The 21362-nt window shown below is 37.4% G+C and overlaps 1 protein-coding gene across 18 annotated transcripts in view; it reads left to right on the top strand.

Moving 5' to 3' along the window:
* Positions 1-18029, top strand: part of BLTP1 (bridge-like lipid transfer protein family member 1) — a 243901-nt gene extending 225872 nt beyond the window's left edge. For all 18 annotated transcript variants that reach the window (XM_008267929.4, XM_070047638.1, XM_070047636.1 and 15 more), the window contains 12 exons: positions 1938-2075; positions 2524-2781; positions 3879-4029; positions 4449-4606; positions 4724-4916; positions 5156-5373; positions 7808-8059; positions 9007-9210; positions 10881-11075; positions 11509-11643; positions 13626-13791; positions 17306-18029. In XM_008267929.4, the coding sequence (XP_008266151.3) occupies positions 1938-2075; positions 2524-2781; positions 3879-4029; positions 4449-4606; positions 4724-4916; positions 5156-5373; positions 7808-8059; positions 9007-9210; positions 10881-11075; positions 11509-11643; positions 13626-13791; positions 17306-17522 (2285 nt within the window). In that variant the 3' untranslated portion in view covers positions 17523-18029. The remainder of the gene's footprint in view (positions 1-1937; positions 2076-2523; positions 2782-3878; positions 4030-4448; positions 4607-4723; positions 4917-5155; positions 5374-7807; positions 8060-9006; positions 9211-10880; positions 11076-11508; positions 11644-13625; positions 13792-17305) is intronic.
* Positions 18030-21362: the final 3333 nt, after the last annotated feature.

The raw sequence follows: 21362 nt of genomic DNA, 5'->3' as shown, positions 1-21362 counted from the left end.
GAATCCAGGTTCTTATCCTTTGGCTGATGACAAACCATTAGATATTAAGGATACTTCAAACTGGTTTTTTAGAGAGATAGGATATAGGAGAGAAAAGATGCTTGAGTAGACTGCTTTAATAGATCCAACAATAATCAATGAAGGACTTAATTATTATATTAAAAAAGGATAAAAGGGAATGGTTTTTTTTTTTTAAAGATTTATTTATTTGAAAGGCAGAGTCACAGAGAGACAGAAGCAGAGAAAGAGAGGTCTTCCATCCGCTAGTTCACTACCCAAATGGCTGCAACAGCCAGAGCTATGCTGATTCGAAGCCAGGAACCTGGAACCTCTTCTGGGTCTCCCACAGGGGTACATGGGCTCAAGCACTTGGGCCATCTTCCACTGCTTTCCCAGGCCATAGCTGAGCACTGGATTGGAAGTGGAGCACCCAGGACTCGAACTGGTGCCCACATGGGATGTTGACATTGCAGGTGGCAGCTTTACCTCCTATGCCACAGCACTGGCCCAAGGAAATGGTTCTGAGAGCGATGTCAGTGGCCAGCATTGTGGTGTAGAGGGTAAGCTGCTGTCTGCAGTGCCAGCATCTCATGTGGACGCTGGTTTATGTCCTGGCTGCTCCTCTTCCAATTCAGCTCTCTGCTAATGGGCCTGGGAAGGCAGCAAAAGATGGCCCAAGTACTTTGGCCCCTGCACCCACATGGGAGACCCAGAAGAAGCTCCTGGCTTTGGCCTGGCCCAGCCCTGACCATTGTAGCCATTTGGGGAGTGAACCAGCAGAGGGAAGATAACTCTCTCTCCCCCTCTCTTGCTGTAACACTTTCAAATAAATAAATCAAATCAATCTTTTAAAAAAGATTTGAAAGTCAGAGTTACAGAGAGGCAGAGAAGCAGAGAGAGAGAAAGAGAGAGAGAGAAAGAGAGAGAGAGAGAGAATGGTCTTCCATCTACTGGTTCACTCCCCAGTTGGCTGCAACAGCTGGAACTTTGCCAATCTGAAGCCAGGAGCTTCCTCCAGGTCTCCCACATGGGTGCAGGGGCCCAAGGACTTGGGCCATCTTCTGCTGTTTTCCCAGGGCATAGCAGAGAGCTGGATCAGAAGTGGAGCAGCTGGGACTTGAACTGGTGCCCATATGGGATGCCGGCACTGCAGACTGTGGCTTTACCCACTATACCACAGTGCTGACCCCAATAAATCAATCTTTAAAAAAAAAAAAAAAAAGGATGTAAGAGAATCCATAAGCTTGAGGACAAGTTATGGAAGGGCAGCAGAGGAGATAAAAATGCCCCAGAATTTTAGATAAGATGAATAAAGGAGCAGTGAAATTATTAACTTAGATAAATATAATGAAGAAAATGAAGAACTGTCATTAGGTCATTTAGCTGGAAGAGGCTGAGTCAGTTGGCTCATAGGTGTGGCTGTGAGCTCAAGCTGAAGCAGAAACTTTAGCTTTGGGAGTTGTCTCATGAACCCTACTGAACTTATGATACAGGAATAGAAGAGTACATAAAGCAGGAACATAAGAAAGCTTAGAGCAGAATCCCAGGAGAAGGGCTTCAGAATGCTTATTGTCTGAAAGCCATAGCTCTTTGAATTGCAACTCCTTTTGAAGTCTGTGTCCCATCTGATCTTCCTGCTACATTTTCCATATTTGATAAGAGCTTTGAGAGCTGCCTATGAGATCGATCATTCAAACCCAAGAATTTCATAATAAAGAGATGATGGGATTCCAGCTTGCCATCAACTCAAAAACAGAATTGAAACTTTGTTAGACTGTGCTATTTCTGTAATCATAATATGTTATTTGATATTTCATGAATTGCAACAGAAGTGTAATTCAGTTCCACAGTATTATGTCTTACACCTACCATGTGAAAATATTAAACATTTTAGAAATCTGTTTTAAGTTCTAACAAATTTTATTTATATTTGTCAGCTGTTTGTGATATAGGTTCTGCTTCCTTTAAATATGATATGCGCCGACTCAGTGAAATTCTGGCATTTCCAAGAGCCTGGTACAGGAGAAGTATTGCAAGACGTTTATTTCTCGGAGACCAAACTATAAATTTGCCAAGTGAGCTTCTTACATAATTAGTTTGCTTTTAATTTTGCTTAATAGTGGCAAGATCCATGATTGATAACACAAAATTTTTTTACTTGGTTAAGTTGAACAATACAATAGTATCTTAGATACTATTGTAGTATTGTGTACTAGAGAGAATTGTGAAAGTGAAAAGTAGAGTCAGCATGACCCAGTGGAAAATATTATAATTTCTAGTACTGGGTCTGTTCTCTTACATGTAAAATGGTAACATTAACCAATATACTCTCATGGAGTTTTCATGAGAATTAAATAAAATACTGGAGTGTTCCTTGAAAATTGTAAATTGCCATACTGTTGCCAAATAGACAGCTAGAAACAATGTGCAATCTGACTAGAAATGGTGTCTAGGTGGAATTATTTTATAACATGGTAATGTTACCTTTCACTTTTGTTTTTGCTTTTCTAACTTTTCTACTAGCATCTGGTCCAGGAACACCTGATTCCATTGAAGGAGTAAACCAACACCTTTCCCCTGAATCATCAAGAAAAGCTTATTGCAGGACCTGGGAGCAGCCAAGTCAATCAGCCTCCTTCACACATATGCCTCAGTCACCTAATGTGTTCAACGAGCATATGACAAACAGTACCATGTCACCGGGGACAGCAGCGCAGAGCCTAAAATCCCCAGCTTCCATACGATCAAGGAGTGTGTCTGACTCATCAGTTCCTCGAAGAGGTGATACTATTGTTTGCAAGATAAAAATACTACTGTGTTTCCAAGACCAAAATGTTATTCATTCCCAGATTTTTATCCCAGCTATAGGGAAATACACTGTTGAGGATTTTATGAGAGGCCAGAAAAAGCAAAAAACAGAAATAATAAATATTTCAAGTATTGCCAGAAGAGGTGACAACCAGATGACTACCAGCTTTGCAAAAGGAGAGGGGCAGAGGAATTAGCATATTGTCATCATGATCTACTAGGTTTAGTTGTTTTTAGGTTCAGTTGTTTTTAGAAAAATACCTACAATGTTGTTAAAGTACCGAAAGAGTCTGTGTTTATTCAGTCATTGTTTTATTCAGTCAGCAATTTTTGAACTCTTTTGTGTTCTTGGCCTTTGCCTTGGCCTCAGTGTATAAAAATGAATGATAGAGTTCTGTTACAAGATAAAATACATAATGAGCAAACGCAGGGTTTAGTTTATACATTGAGTCCATAAAAACTCAGAATACAGGCACCCCAGGTAACCTCTACATTTTAAAATCCTCTATTTGGAAGCAGTACCTTATGGATTTTCTCCTTTCTTAAGGAAATCCTAAGAGAAGCAGGTTAAGACACCAGCTGGCATGTCTACATCCCATAGAAGTGTGCCTGGGTTCAAGTCCCAGCCCCACTCCAGTTTCCAGCTTCCTGCTAATTCACACCCTGGGTGGCAGTAGGTGATGGCTCAAGGATTTGATTCCCTGCCACTGTCATGGGAAATCTGATTGAGTTCAGCCTGACTCAGCCCTGGATCTTGCTAGTATTTGGAGAGAGAACCAGATGTTGGGAGTATGCTCACATTCTCTCTCTCAAATATTTTAAGAAAGAAAATAAGTAACATGTGCTGCCATGTGGCATGCACACCAAGAGAAACCTTTCAAGAAGTAAGATTGCCAGCACTAAATAATCATTAAATGTTAATGGTAATTTTAGCAATATGACAATTTTTAAACATTGTTTTAATAGAAAAAATATCATATTTTTATCTTTTGGATTATAGAGTAGCTTTTGCTTTGTTATTGGCTTGCCATTTAGGTGAATGAATATGTATATGAATTTTTCCTTTTTAGATTCACTTTCAAAAACATCAACTCCTGTTAACAAATCAAACAAAGCAGCGAGCCAACAAGGGACCCCATGGGAAACACTTGTCGTGTTTGCTATCAACTTGAAGCAACTGAATGTTCAAATGAATATGAGTAATGTAATGGGAAATACAACGTAAGCTACTCAGATACAAAGAAAATACATCTAATCACTATTTGTAATTTTCTTATGTTGTACTAGAGTAATTGAAAACCTTTTTTAATGCTGAAATGCTTGAAATTGTAAAGACAGTGAATGAGAGATGTAAATTGTTTTGTCCTGAAAATAGCTTAACTCTAAAGATATAGCAATATAAAACAGCACAAAATACATTTTCCAAAAAGTGGGAGCAGTAGAAGAAAAACAGTGATATTCTAGGCAGGAAGAAACCATCATCAATGTTAACAATTCAGACATTGACTACACAGTTTTTATATGAAGTATGTTAACTTCTTGTCAGTCTTGATCTTTTATTTAAATAATCTAATTCATTTTTTCAATTCATCACATTGGAAGCCATATATCTAATTAATAACACCTTTTTCTTTTTTTAGTTGGACAACTAGTGGTTTGAAGAGCCAGGGCCGTCTATCAGTGGGAAGTAATCGGGACCGAGAGATTAGCATGTCTGTTGGTCTGGGAAGATCACAGTTAGATTCTAAAGGAGGAGTAGTTGGAGGGACCATAGATGTCAATGCTTTGGAGATGGTTGGTACGTTAAATTTTACAACTGATCTAGCATATCTTCAAAAATTATATTGAAAAGGGGTTTTTGATGAGTTTTTCCCATAGACATTTCTGTGAATAGTAATTATTGTTTCTGTTTTAGCTCATATTTCTGAACACCCAAATCAGCAACCCAGTCACAAAATTCAGATTACAATGGGCTCTACTGAAGCTCGTGTTGATTACATGGGCTCAAGTATCCTCATGGGTATCTTCAGTAATGCTGATCTTAAGCTTCAGGATGAATGGAAAGTAAACTTATATAATACACTGGATTCAAGCATAACTGATAAAAGGTATTTATTAAGACATTACTTTGAACGTTTTACATAACTGCTTTTAAAATATTTTCTACCATCTAGTGATAAAGCATAAGTAGTTCATTTTTCCTGCAAAATTATCTTTTATTATAAATTAATATGAGTTAAAATATGAATGTATATGAATGAAAAAGTTCAGTGGGGAAGAGAATTTTTCTTATAATTTTTTGGTCTCGTCTGTAAGATATATGATAAAGATTTTTTTTATGCTCTAGTGAGATTTTTGTCCATGGAGATTTGAAGTGGGATATTTTCCAAGTAATGATATCAAGATCAACCACACCAGATCTGATAAAAATAGGAATGAAGCTCCAGGAATTTTTCACCCAACAGTTTGATACCAGCAAACGAGCTCTGTCTACCTGGGGACCAGTTCCTTATCTTCCACCAAAAACAATGACTAACAACCTAGAGAAGAGTTCACAAGAACAATGTAAGAAATAGAATTTAGCCTTTATATTTGCCTTTTCTTTCAATAAGTCTATTACATTTTAATTTAGAACATTTAAAATAATAATTGGTATGTCATACAAGATAGCCTATAGATTCCATGTCCCAGTTACTCAGCAAAGGACCTAAAATACTACTGCTATGAGAATTAGAGGTTATCACTGGAGAAGTCATCATTTATCACCCCACTCCTTGCCACAACTCATCTGCCCCCATATCCACTCCATGGCCTTGAACACTGTGTATGACAGTAACATGTTCTGGTTTACAGCATGAACTACAAAGTCAGAATCTGAGTTTAGATTTGCTGTGTTATTAGGCAGATTATTTTCACTAATTTAGTATTAAGCAATAATCATGTTATTAGGCACTATTCTGGGTATAAGAGAGAGAGTGGTGGAAAAAGTCCCTACCCTCATGAAGTTTCAATTCTAACAAAAGAGACAAACCATAATTAACTTACTACCTAAATACGTAAGATAATTTCATGTAGAGAGAAGTGCTGAGGACAAGAACAAAGCAGTGGAAGAATAATAGCTACTTTAGAAAGTGATCAGGGAAGCCTTTTCAAAGGAGTGACATTTTGGTGGGAATGTTAAGATCTGGGGAGAAAGAGTTCCAGGCATGGGGGTGGGGGGTGCACTGAGGAGTCCAAAGTTTTCACAGCAAGAACAGATCTGGCTTGTTTGAGGATTGTTATGGGGCCATTGTAGCTTAAGCAGAATGAGCAAGGAGGCAAATGCTGGACATCAATTCAAACATAGGATTGTTAATACAATGGGTAGCTTCTGGAGAGTTTTGTTGAACAGATATGATACCATTTTGATTTACCTTTTCATGAAATGTGTATTTTATATATATATGTATATAGATTTACATACACACAAATACAGATGTAAAAAAATCTGGAAGTATATGTTCTAAAGGGTTCACAGTGATGATTTCTGGGTGGAAGGGGATGTTTAAATTTTTTGCTTGCTAGTACTTTAGCTTTTATTCAATGCATATGTATTCCTTCTGTGACAGTAAATTATTATAAAGCTATGCAACTACTTCTCCCCACTTTTATCTCTAACATCCTCATTAAATCCACCAACATCTCTTGCCTAGACTCTTGCAGTGGCCTCCTTACAGTGGTAATATAACTATTTATGTAACAATGATAATGGTATTCCAATGGCTTCCTTATTTCCATTCTTAACTATTCATGGTATATTGTTCACATAATAGTGTGATGCTTTAAAAAGGAATACTTTAAGAAAAGATAAATCAAAATGGCTGTCCAAACCAATGCATGTATTTCCAGTATTAAATTTGTTTTTAATGTTTTAAATGTGTTTTTTTTGTTCCTTACTCTCTAATATAGTTCCTGTTTTGTATAGTCTTCAAAAAATTCATGAAAATGTGTATTATGAAAAAACATGTGTGGATTTCATTTTTTTAAAATAACCTTTCAATTCCATTTTTCCACAAAATATCGAAATCCCATTAGATGACCTGACTTATTGAAAAGACCTGGCCAGTTGTCCTGTAGAATATCTTACTTTCCAGATTTTTTTTTTTTCAGTTGCTTTCTTGTGGTGTCATTTACTTTGTTCCTCTAGTCCCTGTATTTCTTTTAACCTAGAATTAGTTTCAGGCATATACCAATTAAGGTATATTCCCCAAAACACCTTGCTTAGATTCTTCAGAAAACATCTTGTCACACACAAAAAAATTGAATGAGTTTAGGTTATTGTTTTAGATTAAAAAAAATACCCACTAAATACAATGCATGATCATTAGATGGATCTGATACGAGAAGTGTAGAAAACAGACAAGGCATTACTAGACTAAATGGGAAATATAAATGTGAATTGTATGTTTTATTAGCGCTTTTAAAACTAACATGTATCTGAAACATCTGGAGATATTATTAAAATGCAGATTCTGATACAATAGGTATGGGGTGGACTTAAGAGTATATATTTCTGACACACTCCTGGATAATACTGATGCTGCTGATCCTCTGACCTCACTTGAAGTAGTTACTTAAAATAAGGCGATCTAGGTCATAACTCTTCTGTTCTGCTTTTTTATTTGAAAGAGTCACGATGAAATACCCAGTTTATGGAATTTATTATGAGAATTATGTAAAATTTCATATAAGTACTTTGTAAATCCTTAAGCACTACAAAAGTGGTAGTTGTAATTATTATTTAATAATAATCAAGTTACCACTTTTCCTTAGCTCTATCCTCAAGCAGCAACTTTTAGCTAGTGCTTCATGTAAGCCAGGTGCAGTGCATTGTTTTCATCTATTCTCTGAGTCACCTAGGTGTATAAAGTAGCCACCTGCTGCCTTTCTATCCCATAAACATGTTCATAAAGCTCACTTCAGGATAAATAGCTGTGGTGGTGTTTTCTTTTCCTTGCAGTGCTGGATGCAGCTCATCATCGACACTGGCCTGGAGTATTAAAGGTGGTATCAGGATGCCACATATCCTTATTTCAGATTCCATTACCAGAAGATGGAATGCAGTTTGGAGGATCAATGAGCTTACATGGAAATCATATGACACTGGCTTGTTTTCATGGTCCAAATTTTCGCTCAAAATCCTGGGCCCTTTTTCATTTAGAAGAACCAAATATTGCTTTTTGGACTGAAGCTCAGAAAATCTGGGAAGATGGTAAACTGACACATTTCCCGCTTTTACTTTATCCTATCTTGTGATAAGATTATAGGCCGGTGCCGCAGCTCAATAGGCTAATCCTCCGCCTAGCAGCACTGGCACACTCGGTTCTAGTCCCGGTAGGGGCACCGGATTCTGTCCCGGTTGCCCCTCTTCCAGGCCAGCTCTCTGCTGTGGCCCGGGAGTGCAGTGGAAGATGGCCCAAGTCCTTGGGCCCTGCACCCCATGGGAGACCAGGAGGAGCACCTGGCTCCTGCCATCGGATGAGTGCTGTGCGCCTGCCGCGGCGGCCATTGGAGGGTGAACCAGTGGCAAAAGGAAGACCTTTCTCTCTGTCTCTCTCTCTCACTGTCCACTCTGCCTGTCAAAAAAAATAAATTAAAATAAAAAAGTATAAATGAAAAATTTTTACTATCTTTGTTTTATAATATTTCTGAAGTCTAACTCTATTTGTTATGTATCTTACATGTTGAGTTGTTCACTGTCAGTTTGTCAAATCTATAAAATGTGGGACATGTCAAACAACCTGTTTCCAAACTTGCCATCTCATCCCTCCTTTCTTAGGCAATTTAAGTTTCTGTTGCTATGGCTGGGTATGGTCATTATTGTAGTTACTGTAAATATTTTTTACAGAAACATGACAAGAAGACAAAAAGTAGTAGAGTTAGGAAATTATTTGCCAGTCAAGTCTATATTATAATACATACAGGCAAGCTGTGTTTGCTTCTGTTTTTACAGTGATAAACTAAATTTCTTTGTACTTCAGTTTTCCTTCATGGTGGCTTCTTAGTGATGAAGGAAAAAATGGTTGATGTTTTTCATCTTACTGAGAACTAATTTAATTGTAACAAAAAAAAAGAAACTTTTCTTTTACTCATTTATTTATTCATTTCATAGCCTTCCTTATCTATATATGACTTAGCTGTATTTTTCGTTTGTTCTAGGTTCTAATGATCATTCTACCTATATTGTACAAACATTGGATTTTCATCTTGGACATAATACCATGGTTACAAAACCATGTGGTGCTTTGGAAAGTCCTATGGCAACAATAACCAAGATAACAAGGCGTCGCCATGAAAATCCTCCCCATGGAGTAGCAAGTGTGAAAGAATGGTTCAATTATGTAACAGCCACAAGGAATGAAGGTTAAAAATTTGAGTCTGTTAAGTTTACTTTGTTTGCTATATTTTGGGTAATATTGGCTATATTTAGAACTTAAGCCAGGTATACTTTAAACAAAGTTTCATTTTATTCCTGCTAATACAAGTATTGATTATTTAGTCCACAATTACTACCCTGACAGTGCAAATCTCATAGCACCAGATTATTTTGGATGAAAATGAAAATATTTAAAATAAAATTGGCTTTAAATAAATAGTTTATTGTACTATAAAAACTTAGAAATACTTTGGAAAATAATATTGTTAAAATATTTTATAGTAATGCTTATAATTGGAGGTTTGGAGAAATTATTACATAAATAAATAACAGAATGCCACAAACTTAAAGTTCAGGGAGGCTGGAACAAAATGAAACCAAATAGTAAGTATAAAGTGAGTACTTGTAATGAGATTCTTTTTTTTATTTATTTATTTTTTTGACAGGCAGAGTGGACAGTGAGAGAGAGAGACAGGGAGAAAGGTCTTCCTTTGCCGTTGGTTCACCCTCCAATGGCCGCCACGGCCAGTGCGCTGCGGCCGGCGCACTGCGCTGATCCGATGGCAGGAGCCAGGTACTTCTCCTGGTCTCCCATGGGGTGCAGGGCCCAAGCACTTGGGCCATCCTCCACTGCACTCCCGGGCCACAGCAGAGAGCTGGCCTGGAAGAGGGGCAACCGGGACAGAATCCAGTGCCCCAACCGGGACTAGAACCCGGTGTGCCGGCGCCGCAAGGCCGAGGATTAGCCTAGTGAGCCGCGGCACCGGCCGAGATTCTTTTCATTTGATTAGATACACCAGACTTGTGATAATGTGGTCATGGATTATTTTGTGGTTGTTCTGAGGTTTGAGTTTGCAGTATTGATTTTACCAATCATCTAATGCGAATTAGAAGGCTCACTAGATTGAGACATGTTAAGACTTGATTGCTTTAAACTTGAGAGTGATCATCTTTCAATGGAAAAGAAGGTAACTTGAACCCTGTGAAGAAAAGTTATAGGATAGACAACAGCAGACATTAAAAAATTAAAATTTATTTTAAAATATTGGAGAATAAGGGAGTATAAGAAAGTAAATTAGAAGATTATTCCTGTTTTAACTATTCTTTCCAAATACAGATTTGGGGAAAGAGTTTCTTTTCAACTGGGATGCTCCATAGAGACTATTAGCATACTGAACCACTATTAGTGTAAATAGAAAAATATTAATTTTTATGACACATATAGTATACTCTTGGCACATCTGTTGGGGAAAATTAGGACTTCTTGATTCCAATTTCAGGATCATATTCAATTCCAGATACTTTAAGAGTGAGTGTTCAATCTATAGAGACCCTTTGGCTTAATGAAACTCTTTTTTAAGTTCAGACATGAATTCAGTAGAGAAGAATATTCATTTTAAAGTATGAGAACTCAAAACCAACATGTATTGGGTTTATCAAAAATCACATTAGAAAGCTTCGGTCTTGGAAGCTGTAATATCTATACATACACTTATAGCTATCTTTTTAAAAATATTTTTCTTATAGCTGTCTTTTAAAAATGTTTTTCGAGCCTTTAAAATGATAAAAGTTTTATGTGCTGAAGTGTCTTAAAGGCTAGAGGTTCATCAATGCCTGTTTCATTTGACTTTTACTGTCTTTATTGTTATGCACGTAGAGCTAAATTTACTTCGTAATGTCGATGCTAATAACACGGAGAATAGCACTACAGTGAAGAATTCTAGTTTGTTGAGTGGATTCCGAGGAGGTTCCAGCTACAACCATGAAACAGAGACTATCTTTGCATTACCAAGGATGCAGCTCGATTTTAAATCCATTCATGTTCAAGAACCACAGGAGCCTTCATTACAGGGTATGTGGGAGAACAATCTTTAATTTCTCAAGTTATAAAAATAAATTTCTCAAGTTATTTTTTGAAAAAAAACTCTAAAGGAACTTCACACTACTGCTGTACTCTCCTAGATTATTTTTGTAATATTAACATAATTAATTTATTCTGAGTCAACTTGATGGGTGTTTTAACAGGAATATGACTTCTGACAAGGAAAATGGGGAATATTAATTGGACTTCATGTATAGGACTAGTATAAAGAATAAGTGGCATGTACTAGCAAATCTTAATAAACTATCATTTCGTAAAGTACATAGAGAAATTACTCATTTCTCTATAGTTGCATTTCAAGTAGATGCATCTACATGTAAATGCATCCTATTTAAATCTTAATTAATGGGAAGAGTACTTATCTTATTAAATGTTTTACTATAAAAGAACTTTATCATTGCAGATGCCAACCTAAAGCCAAAGGTGGAATGCAGTGTGGTGACAGAGTTCACTGACCATATTTGTGTGACCATGGATGCTGAGCTCATTATGTTTCTGCATGATCTAGTGTCAGCTTATCTTAAAGAAAAAGAAAAAGGTGTGCAGTATATTTTTTCTTTCAAGCTGAAGGAAATACAATGTCATGTATATGAGTTTTTATAGTCTAGTAATAAAATGAATATAAAATGTCTCCTTCCTCCGTGAGTTGCTAGTATCAGTAAACAGCATTAGCAAGGCTATGTGAAAGACCTTTTGAATATCTGCTAAATACCTCACACTTACTGATGTTTTATAATTTTCAAAGTATTTCCCTATACATTATCTTATGTATATTTTCAATGAGGCTTTGTAGGAGGTTTTTATAAAACAGAAAAATATGAGGAAATACTGCAAATTTAACTGAAGTGACTAAAACAACTATGTAAAAAAGAAGCATATATTGTCAGAGAAGGTTCATGGAAAGTTCACCTTATCTTTTAATTCTCTTTTTCCATGAACTTTTAAAAGCCCATAATTGGCAAAAATGAATTAAATAAAAAAGATAAATCTATTTGGAATGCAGGGAACTTTTTTTTTTAGGAAAAAAAAGATTTATCTATTAATTTGAAAGAGCTAGAGAGAGAGAGAGGGAGAGGAGATCTTCCCATCTGCTGGTTCACGCCCCAGATGGCCAAAACAGCCAGCTCTGGGCCAGGCCAAAGCCAGGAGCTTCGTCTGGTCTCCCACATGGGTGAAAAGACCCAAACACTTGAGCCATCCTCCACTGTTTTTCCCAGGCCATCAGCAGACAGCTTGATTGGAAATGGAGCAGCCAGGTCTCCAACCGGCATCCATACAGGATGCTGGCATTATAAGGAATGGCTTAACCAGCTGTGCCATAACCTAGGCCCCAAGGCTTATCTATTATAAAAACATTTACCTAAGCATGCACTAGTGAAAAGGCCATTTTAACTTAGTACTCCATGCTTCAAATATATGTATTTGGCCAGTAACAGACAAAACTCTTCAGATGTGTGGATTACATGGTATATAAGTTATATCTCAAAGCTGTTTTTAAAAGTCATCCACGAGCAGATATTTAGCCTAGTGATTAAGATGCAGATTAAGATGCCCACGTCCATATTGGGAGTACTTGGATTCTAAGTGCATGATGGTTTAAGTAATTTGGTTCCTGCCACCCATGTGGAAAACCTGGATTGCACTCCCAGACTTGTCCACAACTGTTGGCCATTGTGGGCATTTGGGGAGTGAACTAGCAGATAGGAGCTCTCTCTCTCTCTTCCTTTAAAATTATATGTATGTGTGTATATATAAATATACATACACATCATTTAATTTGAAAAAGAACAACAGAACCAAGATGTAGAATTACAAAACCCTGTATGAAAGAAAGAATCCACCTACAGCCATTTTTTAGGAACTATAAATGATTTTAGTACCCTAATTTTACCATCAAGTAAATGATCTCATCATTCTTTATCATTAGTGTCGACATTGTTTTTTCTCCAACATATACTAGTTAATATTTATTTATGGTTTATTTCACAATATTACATTTTTAGGAGTAAAATTAAGTAAGGCTTTGACCAGATCATAAAGTGAGAGATGGAACCAACTGTGAGTGTTCTGTTCTTCTGGTGACTTAAAATCAATTTATTATAAGATACATACATATAATGTTAATCTTTTGGCCGGTGCTGTGGCTCACTTGGCTAATCCTCCGCCTGCGGCACCGGCAGCCTGGGTTCTAGTCCCAGTTGGGGCACCAGATTCTGTCCCAGTTGCTCCTCTTCCAATCCAGTTCTCTGCTGTGGCCCGGGAGGGCAGCGGAGGGTGGCCCAAGTGCTTGGGTCTCTGCACCCGTATAGGAGACTGGGAGGAAGTACCCAGCTCCTGACTTTGGATTGGCGCAGCGCCAGCCGTAGCAGCCACTAGGGAAGTGAACCAACAGAAGGAAGACCTTTCTGTTTCTCTCTCACTGTCTATAACTCTCTGTGTGTCTCTCTCTCTCTCACTAACTCTGCCTGGCCAAAAAAAAAAAAAAAAAAAAAAAAAGTTAATCTTTTATTTTCATTACAGCCATTTTTCCACCTCGAATTTTATCTACCCGACCTGGACAGAAAAGTCCAGTTATTATACATGACGACAATGCCTCTGATAAAGACAGAGAAGATAGCATCACTTATACTACTGTGGACTGGAGAGATTTTATGTGTAACACATGGCATCTAGAACCCACTCTTAGGTAAGCAATGGGTGTATATATTTTACGCATATCCTAAGGCATTATTACTATGAAAAATAGGTTCTGAATAGTATGGGTTAAGTATGGTTGTCAAATATTTTAGTAGTTACTTACTTGTAATTTCTATAGCTACTGACTTTTTTGCTACTCTTTTCTGGCTTTGTAAGATTTTTTAAGTATGGCAAATGAAGAGCACACATCCAGAATACCTCAGCACTAATTTTAGCTGTCCACTCTGTGACACTCTGTCAGTTAATTTCTAAAATATGGCAGTAACTTCTCCTCTGCTATTACTATCATTTTTTCCACTTTCTCATCATGATGTTATTTTCACATTAGCCTTAGCTACAGTAAAAAAATTTAGATGTTGTACATCATGATTAAGGACCCATTATACTCTCTCACGGTATATATTAGGACAATATAATAGAACCTACAATAACATTCTATGTGCATATTAAGCAGTGTAAATCCATGCCTAAAATGTCAAATTTAACGTTGTTAGATTCAGGCTCCTTACTGAGTTATGTTCTGTTACAGTCATGATCCCAATTACATCAGCTTTTCATACCAAAATTTCAAAATATTTCCTAGCTTTAGTGATAATGGTTTCCATAACCAGTGGTACTTGCTTTCTTTGTCCTTGTTTGTGATTGACATAGCCTTCCTATATTTTTCTCTTTCCTTTCATCTGCTTTGTTGATTAAATTAACTGTCTGAATCCTAGAATAAGAGGTATTCAAAAAAGTCCATTTATACCAGGTCAATGTTCTGCAAAAACAGTTAATTTTATTTAGATAAATTTAATAGACATATTTATGCCACAAAATAATCCCAAAGTAAAAAAACTGTTATACAATGTATTCTTGTATAAGGAGAAAGAAGTGACTGTGTGTGCTAGTAATTTGTATTCAGTAAAAATTTTCATAACCAAATCAAAAACTTCAGTATGAGAAATATTAACAGTGCTATAATTCAGAGACAATACTAAAATATTGCAAAGCTATCAGTTCAGAAAAATATTTGGAAATTTGTATTTGTGAGTCTAAATAATTATAATGGAATTGACTAAGTATCTTATACAGTGAAAATATACAAGGGTACTTCAAAAAGTTAAGAGAAAATGGAGTTAAAAGTTAAGTTTATTTTGGTACAAAGGATTGTTGATATCCATGCATAGTGTTTTTAGGACATACCTTTCCATGAGCTTTTTGAAGATCCCTCATATGCATGGATTTCAAACATTTTTATACCAGAATAAACTTAAACTTTTAAAAAAGTATTTATTTTATTTATTTGAAAGGCAGAGTGACAGAGAGGGAGAGACAGAAAGAGATCTTCCATCTACTGGTTCACTCTCCAAATGGCCACAACAGCTGGGGCTGGGCTATGCTGAAGCCAGGAGCCCAGAACTCCAACCAGGTTGGGTGGCAAAAGGCCCAATTACTTGGGCCATCTTCCACTACTTTCCAGGTACATTTGCTGGGAGCTGGATCAGAAGTGGAGGTGGGACTTGAACCAGCATTCTAATATGGGATGCTACAACACCACAACACTACCTCAAACTCACCTTTTAATTCCATTTTTACACTTACTTTTTGAAGTACCCTCATATTTAAATTGTATATAAAATGAATTTAATTTCAAATAATATAAAAATAGTTACCATATTCTTTTTTTAGCAAATTAACAAGAGTAGTTACATAACACAGTGTAGTGGTAGAGAGCATGGGTAAAAGCACTGTCTGTAAGCCCAGCTTAAAGACATGGTAGCTAAATGAGCTAGTCCAAAAGACCTTAACTAACTCTTTCCTTTCTGTCTCAGTTGCCCCAAATAAAAAAATTTGGAAAATGATATTACGTACCTTGAAAGGTTGTTACACTAGTTAAATGAGTTGATGCTAAATGCATATAACTATTTGAGTTTAAGGACATCAATGTTTAATACCTCCCTCCCACCTGAGTTCAAGACCAATTGAAATAGGGGGAGAAAGTTGTCAAAATGACCGTTTTAGAACTGATAGAGGCCGGTGCCATGGCTCAATTGGCTAATCCTCCTCCTGCGGCACCAGCACCCCGGGTTCTAGTCCCAGTTGAGGTGCCGGATTCTGTCCCGGTTGCCCCTCTTCCAGTCCAGCTCTCTGCTGTGGCCCAGGAGTGCAGTGGAGGATGGCCCAAGTCCTCGGGCCCTGCACCCCATGGGAGACCAGGAGAAGCACCTGGCTCTGGATCAGCGTGGTGCACCGGTTGCAGCACACCAGCCGCAGTGGCCATTGTGGGGTGAACCAACGGCAAAAGGAAGACCTTTCTCTCTGTCTCTCTCTCTCACTGTCCACTCTGCCTGTCAAAAAAAAAAAAAAAAAAAAACAGAACTGATAATAGAGAATGTGTTTAGATGTCTATTGGCAATAGCCTACGAAGTTGAAGTTTAGACTTATCTACAGGCTTTAAGGATGCAGAATTCAAGCCCTGGAGATGTGTAGTCAGCAGCCCTGTATACTCACCTAGCCACATGTAACACTGAGTTCTCTCAGGGTAACCTGCTTAGGGGCCTGCCCTTAAAAAGCCTTTGGCATGGAGGAATAATCCAAAATGTGTGGTTCCCTTGGGACCAGCACTGTGGTATAGCAGGTAAAGCCACTGCCTGCAGTGCCGGCATCCCATATGGGTGCTGGTTCAAGTCCTGCCTATTCCACTTCCAATCTAGCTCTGTGCTATGGCTTGGGAATGCATTGGAAGATGGCCCAAGTCTTTGGGCCCCTGCACCCCAGGTGGGAGACCGGGTTTCTGGCTTCAGATCAGCCCAGCTCCAGCAATCACGGCTGTTTGGGGAATGAACCAGTAGATGGAAGACTCACTTTCTCCTTCTTTGCCACCGTCTCTGTAACTCCACCTTTCAAAAAAAATAAATAAATATTAAAAAAACAAAAAACAAAAAAAACAGTATGAGTCATTCCCAAGAAAAAGTAGGGAGGAGGATACTGAACTATACTACTCAGTTCCTTTGTTAACTTTGCCAGGCAAATAAATCAATATGGGGCAGAGAAAGGCCAGGACTATTTCACTAACAGCTGTCACTCCCCCATACAGAAGCCAAGTAACAGGAATAGGGAGAACGGTCCTCCCTTCAAACATGTTTGGCACATGGCACACTCAGTAAATTTTAACCTTCTGTCCCCACTTTGCCATATGCTCATAAAGTCTTTTAGAATTAATCAAATGTCTTCAGGCCTAAAATAAATAAATCAAAATGAAACTCAGTAAACAATATTGTTCTATAGGCTCTCAGTGATACTTAACAGTCATATATCTATTATTTTTTGAATACTGTTATTATAGTGAATCCAGGAATTACAGTTCTAATTATTCAAATGCATCTACTGAAAGTATTTCAGATATACCTATACCTACTGAGTATTTTATAGAGATTCAGTGATGTTCTTAGACCTACCTTCAGGACTGTGCTATGGAATTATACTACTGAATAGTTAACTACTTATAATTATTATTTTAGATTAATTTCTTGGACCGGAAGAAAGATCGATCCAGTAGGCGTTGATTATATTCTTCAAAAACTGGGCTTTCATCATGCCAGGACTACTATTCCTAAATGGCTTCAGAGAGGAGTCATGGACCCACTGGACAAAGTCTTGTCAGTTCTCATCAAAAAGCTTGGCACTGCACTACAGGATGAAAAGGAAAAGAAAGGAAAAGACAAAGAAGAACACTAAAACATAACTTGATCTGTGAACAAATTATGACTGTATCCATTCAGTTTTATTACACTGAAGTGTTTTTATAGTATAATTTTAACTATAACTTTAAAATAATTCTAATTTTGTGGCTATTACAGAAAAGTTTATAAGTTAACTTGTTTAGTTCCACCATTCTATGTACAGTGAAGTGTTGCATGATAATGTAAATTTTGTGAAAAGCTAGATTAAAATATATAAATTTGCTCATTAGGGTTTATAATTGTATTATGTGCAATATGATTCCTGCATCTTTAAAATATTTGCAGAATAACTGTGAAATTTTTCTGTTATTGGCCATAACTTTTAGAAAGAGAACATTATTGATAATGGGATGGGGGGGTGTGGTCATCAATTGTGTTTTCCTTTTTTATTGTAGACTTGTATAAATATCAGTTTGTATATAGTTTAAACAACTGTGAAATGATCATATACCACTAAAATATTGTTTGTAACTATTGTAATAAAGTCACAATAATGGTTTCAGTCTATAGTTGTTTTTGAATTTGTACCTCCTTTTTTAGCTTAATTTTTATACATCTCCATCCTGTGTTAGTTATAAAATATTTTTACAGATTATTATTTATAAAATTATTTAATTACATAAAATATGTAAATAGTTTTTAAAATTAGCTGAAATAGGATACAGTCAGGGAAAGGCACAACACGGTCTTCAGAAATATTAGAGATTCTATTGGAAGATATTCTCAATGGTTCTCTCACATTTCTGCTCGTCCTCCATAGGAAAAACTGCCCTTTGTTCAGAATTTTATTTTCAAGGGTATCTGTATCGTGGACAGTCTTAAAAATATGTATCTCCATCTCGCAGACCAAAGAGCAGATTTCCCTACATTCCTAGGAGATACACTATTTCCCTCTTTTGCAAAAGATCAGAATTCTCCAAACTCATATTTCTGCTGTAACATAATCCACTGTGTCGTATTTATCTGTCTGGACCCAAATGTGCTGCCTCCATGGGAACTGGGGATAAGAAGAACTATACAAATGTGCTGATGCCAAAGCTATAAATAATAAAATCCTTTGTCCCTGACATAGGAATCTGACATCTTCTGCCATCATCCTTGAAACTGGGGCAGACTAACAGTAAAGCTTTTAAATAAAATCTCAAATCTTTCACAGTTCTTGACAGATTGTTCCACTGAATAAGGAGCCCAAAGCATCTGAGATGCCTACTGCGGTCAAACTAACATGGCATGTGTAGTGTAGGAATAAAACATTCTGACAGTAGCCTTGTGATCAGCTGCAGAAATCAGGCAGGATTCTACCAGAAATCCAAATTTTCTTCAACTTCAATCATGAAAGATTTATGTGTTAAATTCTATGGCATATATTCAAAAGTTACCTTAAAAACACATAGAGTGCTTACTCATATATGAAATAAAATAATGCCAAACATTCATTGCATAACACATACTAAGAGATTTACAACTATCAATATATTCTTCCCAATGACTAACTTTAGTGGATATTCTGTCCATTTTACAGGTGAAAAAAACTAACAGAGCAAGGTAACTTGATGTGGGTTAATTTTTTTCAAATTTTTAACAACAGCCTTCTCAAACATTCCTTCCTTAAATATGCTATCTGAAATGTCAATCGCTTTCCCTCTAATTATTACATACCCCCCCTTCTTGATCATTACTTTTTTTCTTTTTTTTAACTTTATTTAATGAATATAAATTTCCGAAGTACAGAATATGGATTACAATGGCTTCCCCCCCATAATGTCCCTCCAACCCGCAACCCTCCACTTATCCACTCCCTCTCCCCTTCCATTCACATCAAGATTCATTTTCGATTCTCTTTATATATAGAATATCAGTTTAGCATACATTAAGTAAAGATTTCAACAGTTTGCTCCCACACAAAAACATAAAGTGAAAAATACTGTTTGAGTACTAGTTATAGCATTAAATCTCAATGTACAGCACACTAAGGACAAAGATCCTACATGAGGAGTAAGTGCACTGTGACTCCTGTTGTTGACTTAACAAATTGACACTCTTGTTTATGGCATCAGTAATCACCCTAGGCTCTTGTCATGAGCTGCCAAAGCTATGGAAGCCCCTTGAGTTCACTGACTCTGATCATATTTAGACAAGGCCATGGTCAAAGTGGAAGTTCTCTCCTCCCTTCAGAGAAAGGTACCTCCTTCTTTGAGGACCCATTCTTTCCACTGGGATCTCACTCGTGGAGATCTTTCATTTAGATTTTTCCCCCCCAGGGTGTCTTGGCTTTCCATGCCTAAAATACTCTAATGGGCTTTTCAGCCATATCCGAATACCTTTAGAGCTGATTCTGAGGCCAGAGTGCTGTTTAGGACATCCACCATTCTGTGAGTCTGCTGTGTATCTCACTTCCCATGTTGGATCATTCTCTCCCTTTTTGATTCTATCAGCTAGTATTTGCAGACACTATTCTTGTTTCTGTGATCCCTTTGGTTCTTAGTCCTATCATTACGATCAATTGTGAACAGAAATTGATCACTGGGACTAGTGAGATGGCATTGGTACATGCCACCTTGATGGGATTGAATTGGAATCCCCTGGTATGTTTCTAACTCTACCGTTGGAGGTAAGTCAGCTTGAGCATGTCCCGAATTGCACATCTCTTCCCTCTCTTATTCCCACTCTTATATTTAACAGCGATCACTTTTCAGTTAAGTTTCAGCACTTAAGAAGAATTGTGTATTGATTACAGTATTCAACCAAAAGTATTAAGTAGAACAAACAAAAAAAATACTAAGAGGGATAACATATTAAGCTGCTCATCAACAGTCAGGGTGAGGGCTAATCAAGTCACCATTTCTCATAGTGTTCATTTCACTTTAACAGGTTTCCTTTTTGGTGCTCAGTTGTCACCTATCAAGGAGAACAAGTGGTATTTGTCCCTTTGGGGTTGGCTTATTTCACTCAACATAATGTTTTCCAAATTCTTTTTTTTTTTTTTTAGAAAGCTTTTATTTAATAAATATATATTTCATAGGTACAGCTTTTGGATTATAGCGGTTCTTCTCCCCCCCAATACCCGCACACCCACACCCACCCCCACTCCCATCCCACCTCCTACTCCCTCTCCCATCCCATTCTTCATTAAGATTCATTTTTAATTATCTTTATATACAGAAGAGCAACTCTATACTAAGTAAAGATTTCAATAGTTAGCACCCACACAGACACACAAAGTATAAAGTACTGTTTGAAGACTAGTTTTACTGTTAACTCTCATAGTACAACACATTAAGGTCAGAGGTCCTACATGAGGAGCAAGTGCACAGTGACTCCTGTTGTTGATTTAACAATTGACACTCTTATTTATGACGTCAGTGATCACCCGAGGCTCTTGTCATGAGCTGCCAATGCTATGGAAGCCTTTTTTAAAATTTATTTATTTATGTGAAAGTCAGAGTTACACAGAGAGAGGAGAGGCAGAGAGAGAAAGAGAAGTCTTCCATCGGGTGGTTCACTCCCCAGTTGGCCGCAATGGCTGGAGCTGCACCGATCCGAAGCCAGGAGCCAGGAGCTTCCTCTGGGTCACCCACTTGGGTGCAGGGGCCCAAGCACTTGGGCCATCTTCTACTGTTTTCCCAGGCCATAGCAGAGAGCTGGATCGGAAGTAGAACAGCCCGGACTCGAACCAGCACCCATATGGGATGCTGGCACTTCAGGCCAGGGCGTTAACCTGCTGCGCCACAGCACCAGCCCCTGGAAGCCTTTTGAGTCCACAAATTCTGATATTATTTCTACAGGGCTATAAAAAAAAGAAATTATCAATTCCCAACTTGACTCTCACTGGGAT

This window comes from Oryctolagus cuniculus, chromosome 8 (assembly GCF_964237555.1).
Source record: "Oryctolagus cuniculus chromosome 8, mOryCun1.1, whole genome shotgun sequence".
Lineage (NCBI taxonomy): Eukaryota > Metazoa > Chordata > Mammalia > Lagomorpha > Leporidae > Oryctolagus > Oryctolagus cuniculus.
Note: the sequence above shows the minus strand (reverse complement) of the source record. Positions and strands in the feature narration are given on the sequence as shown.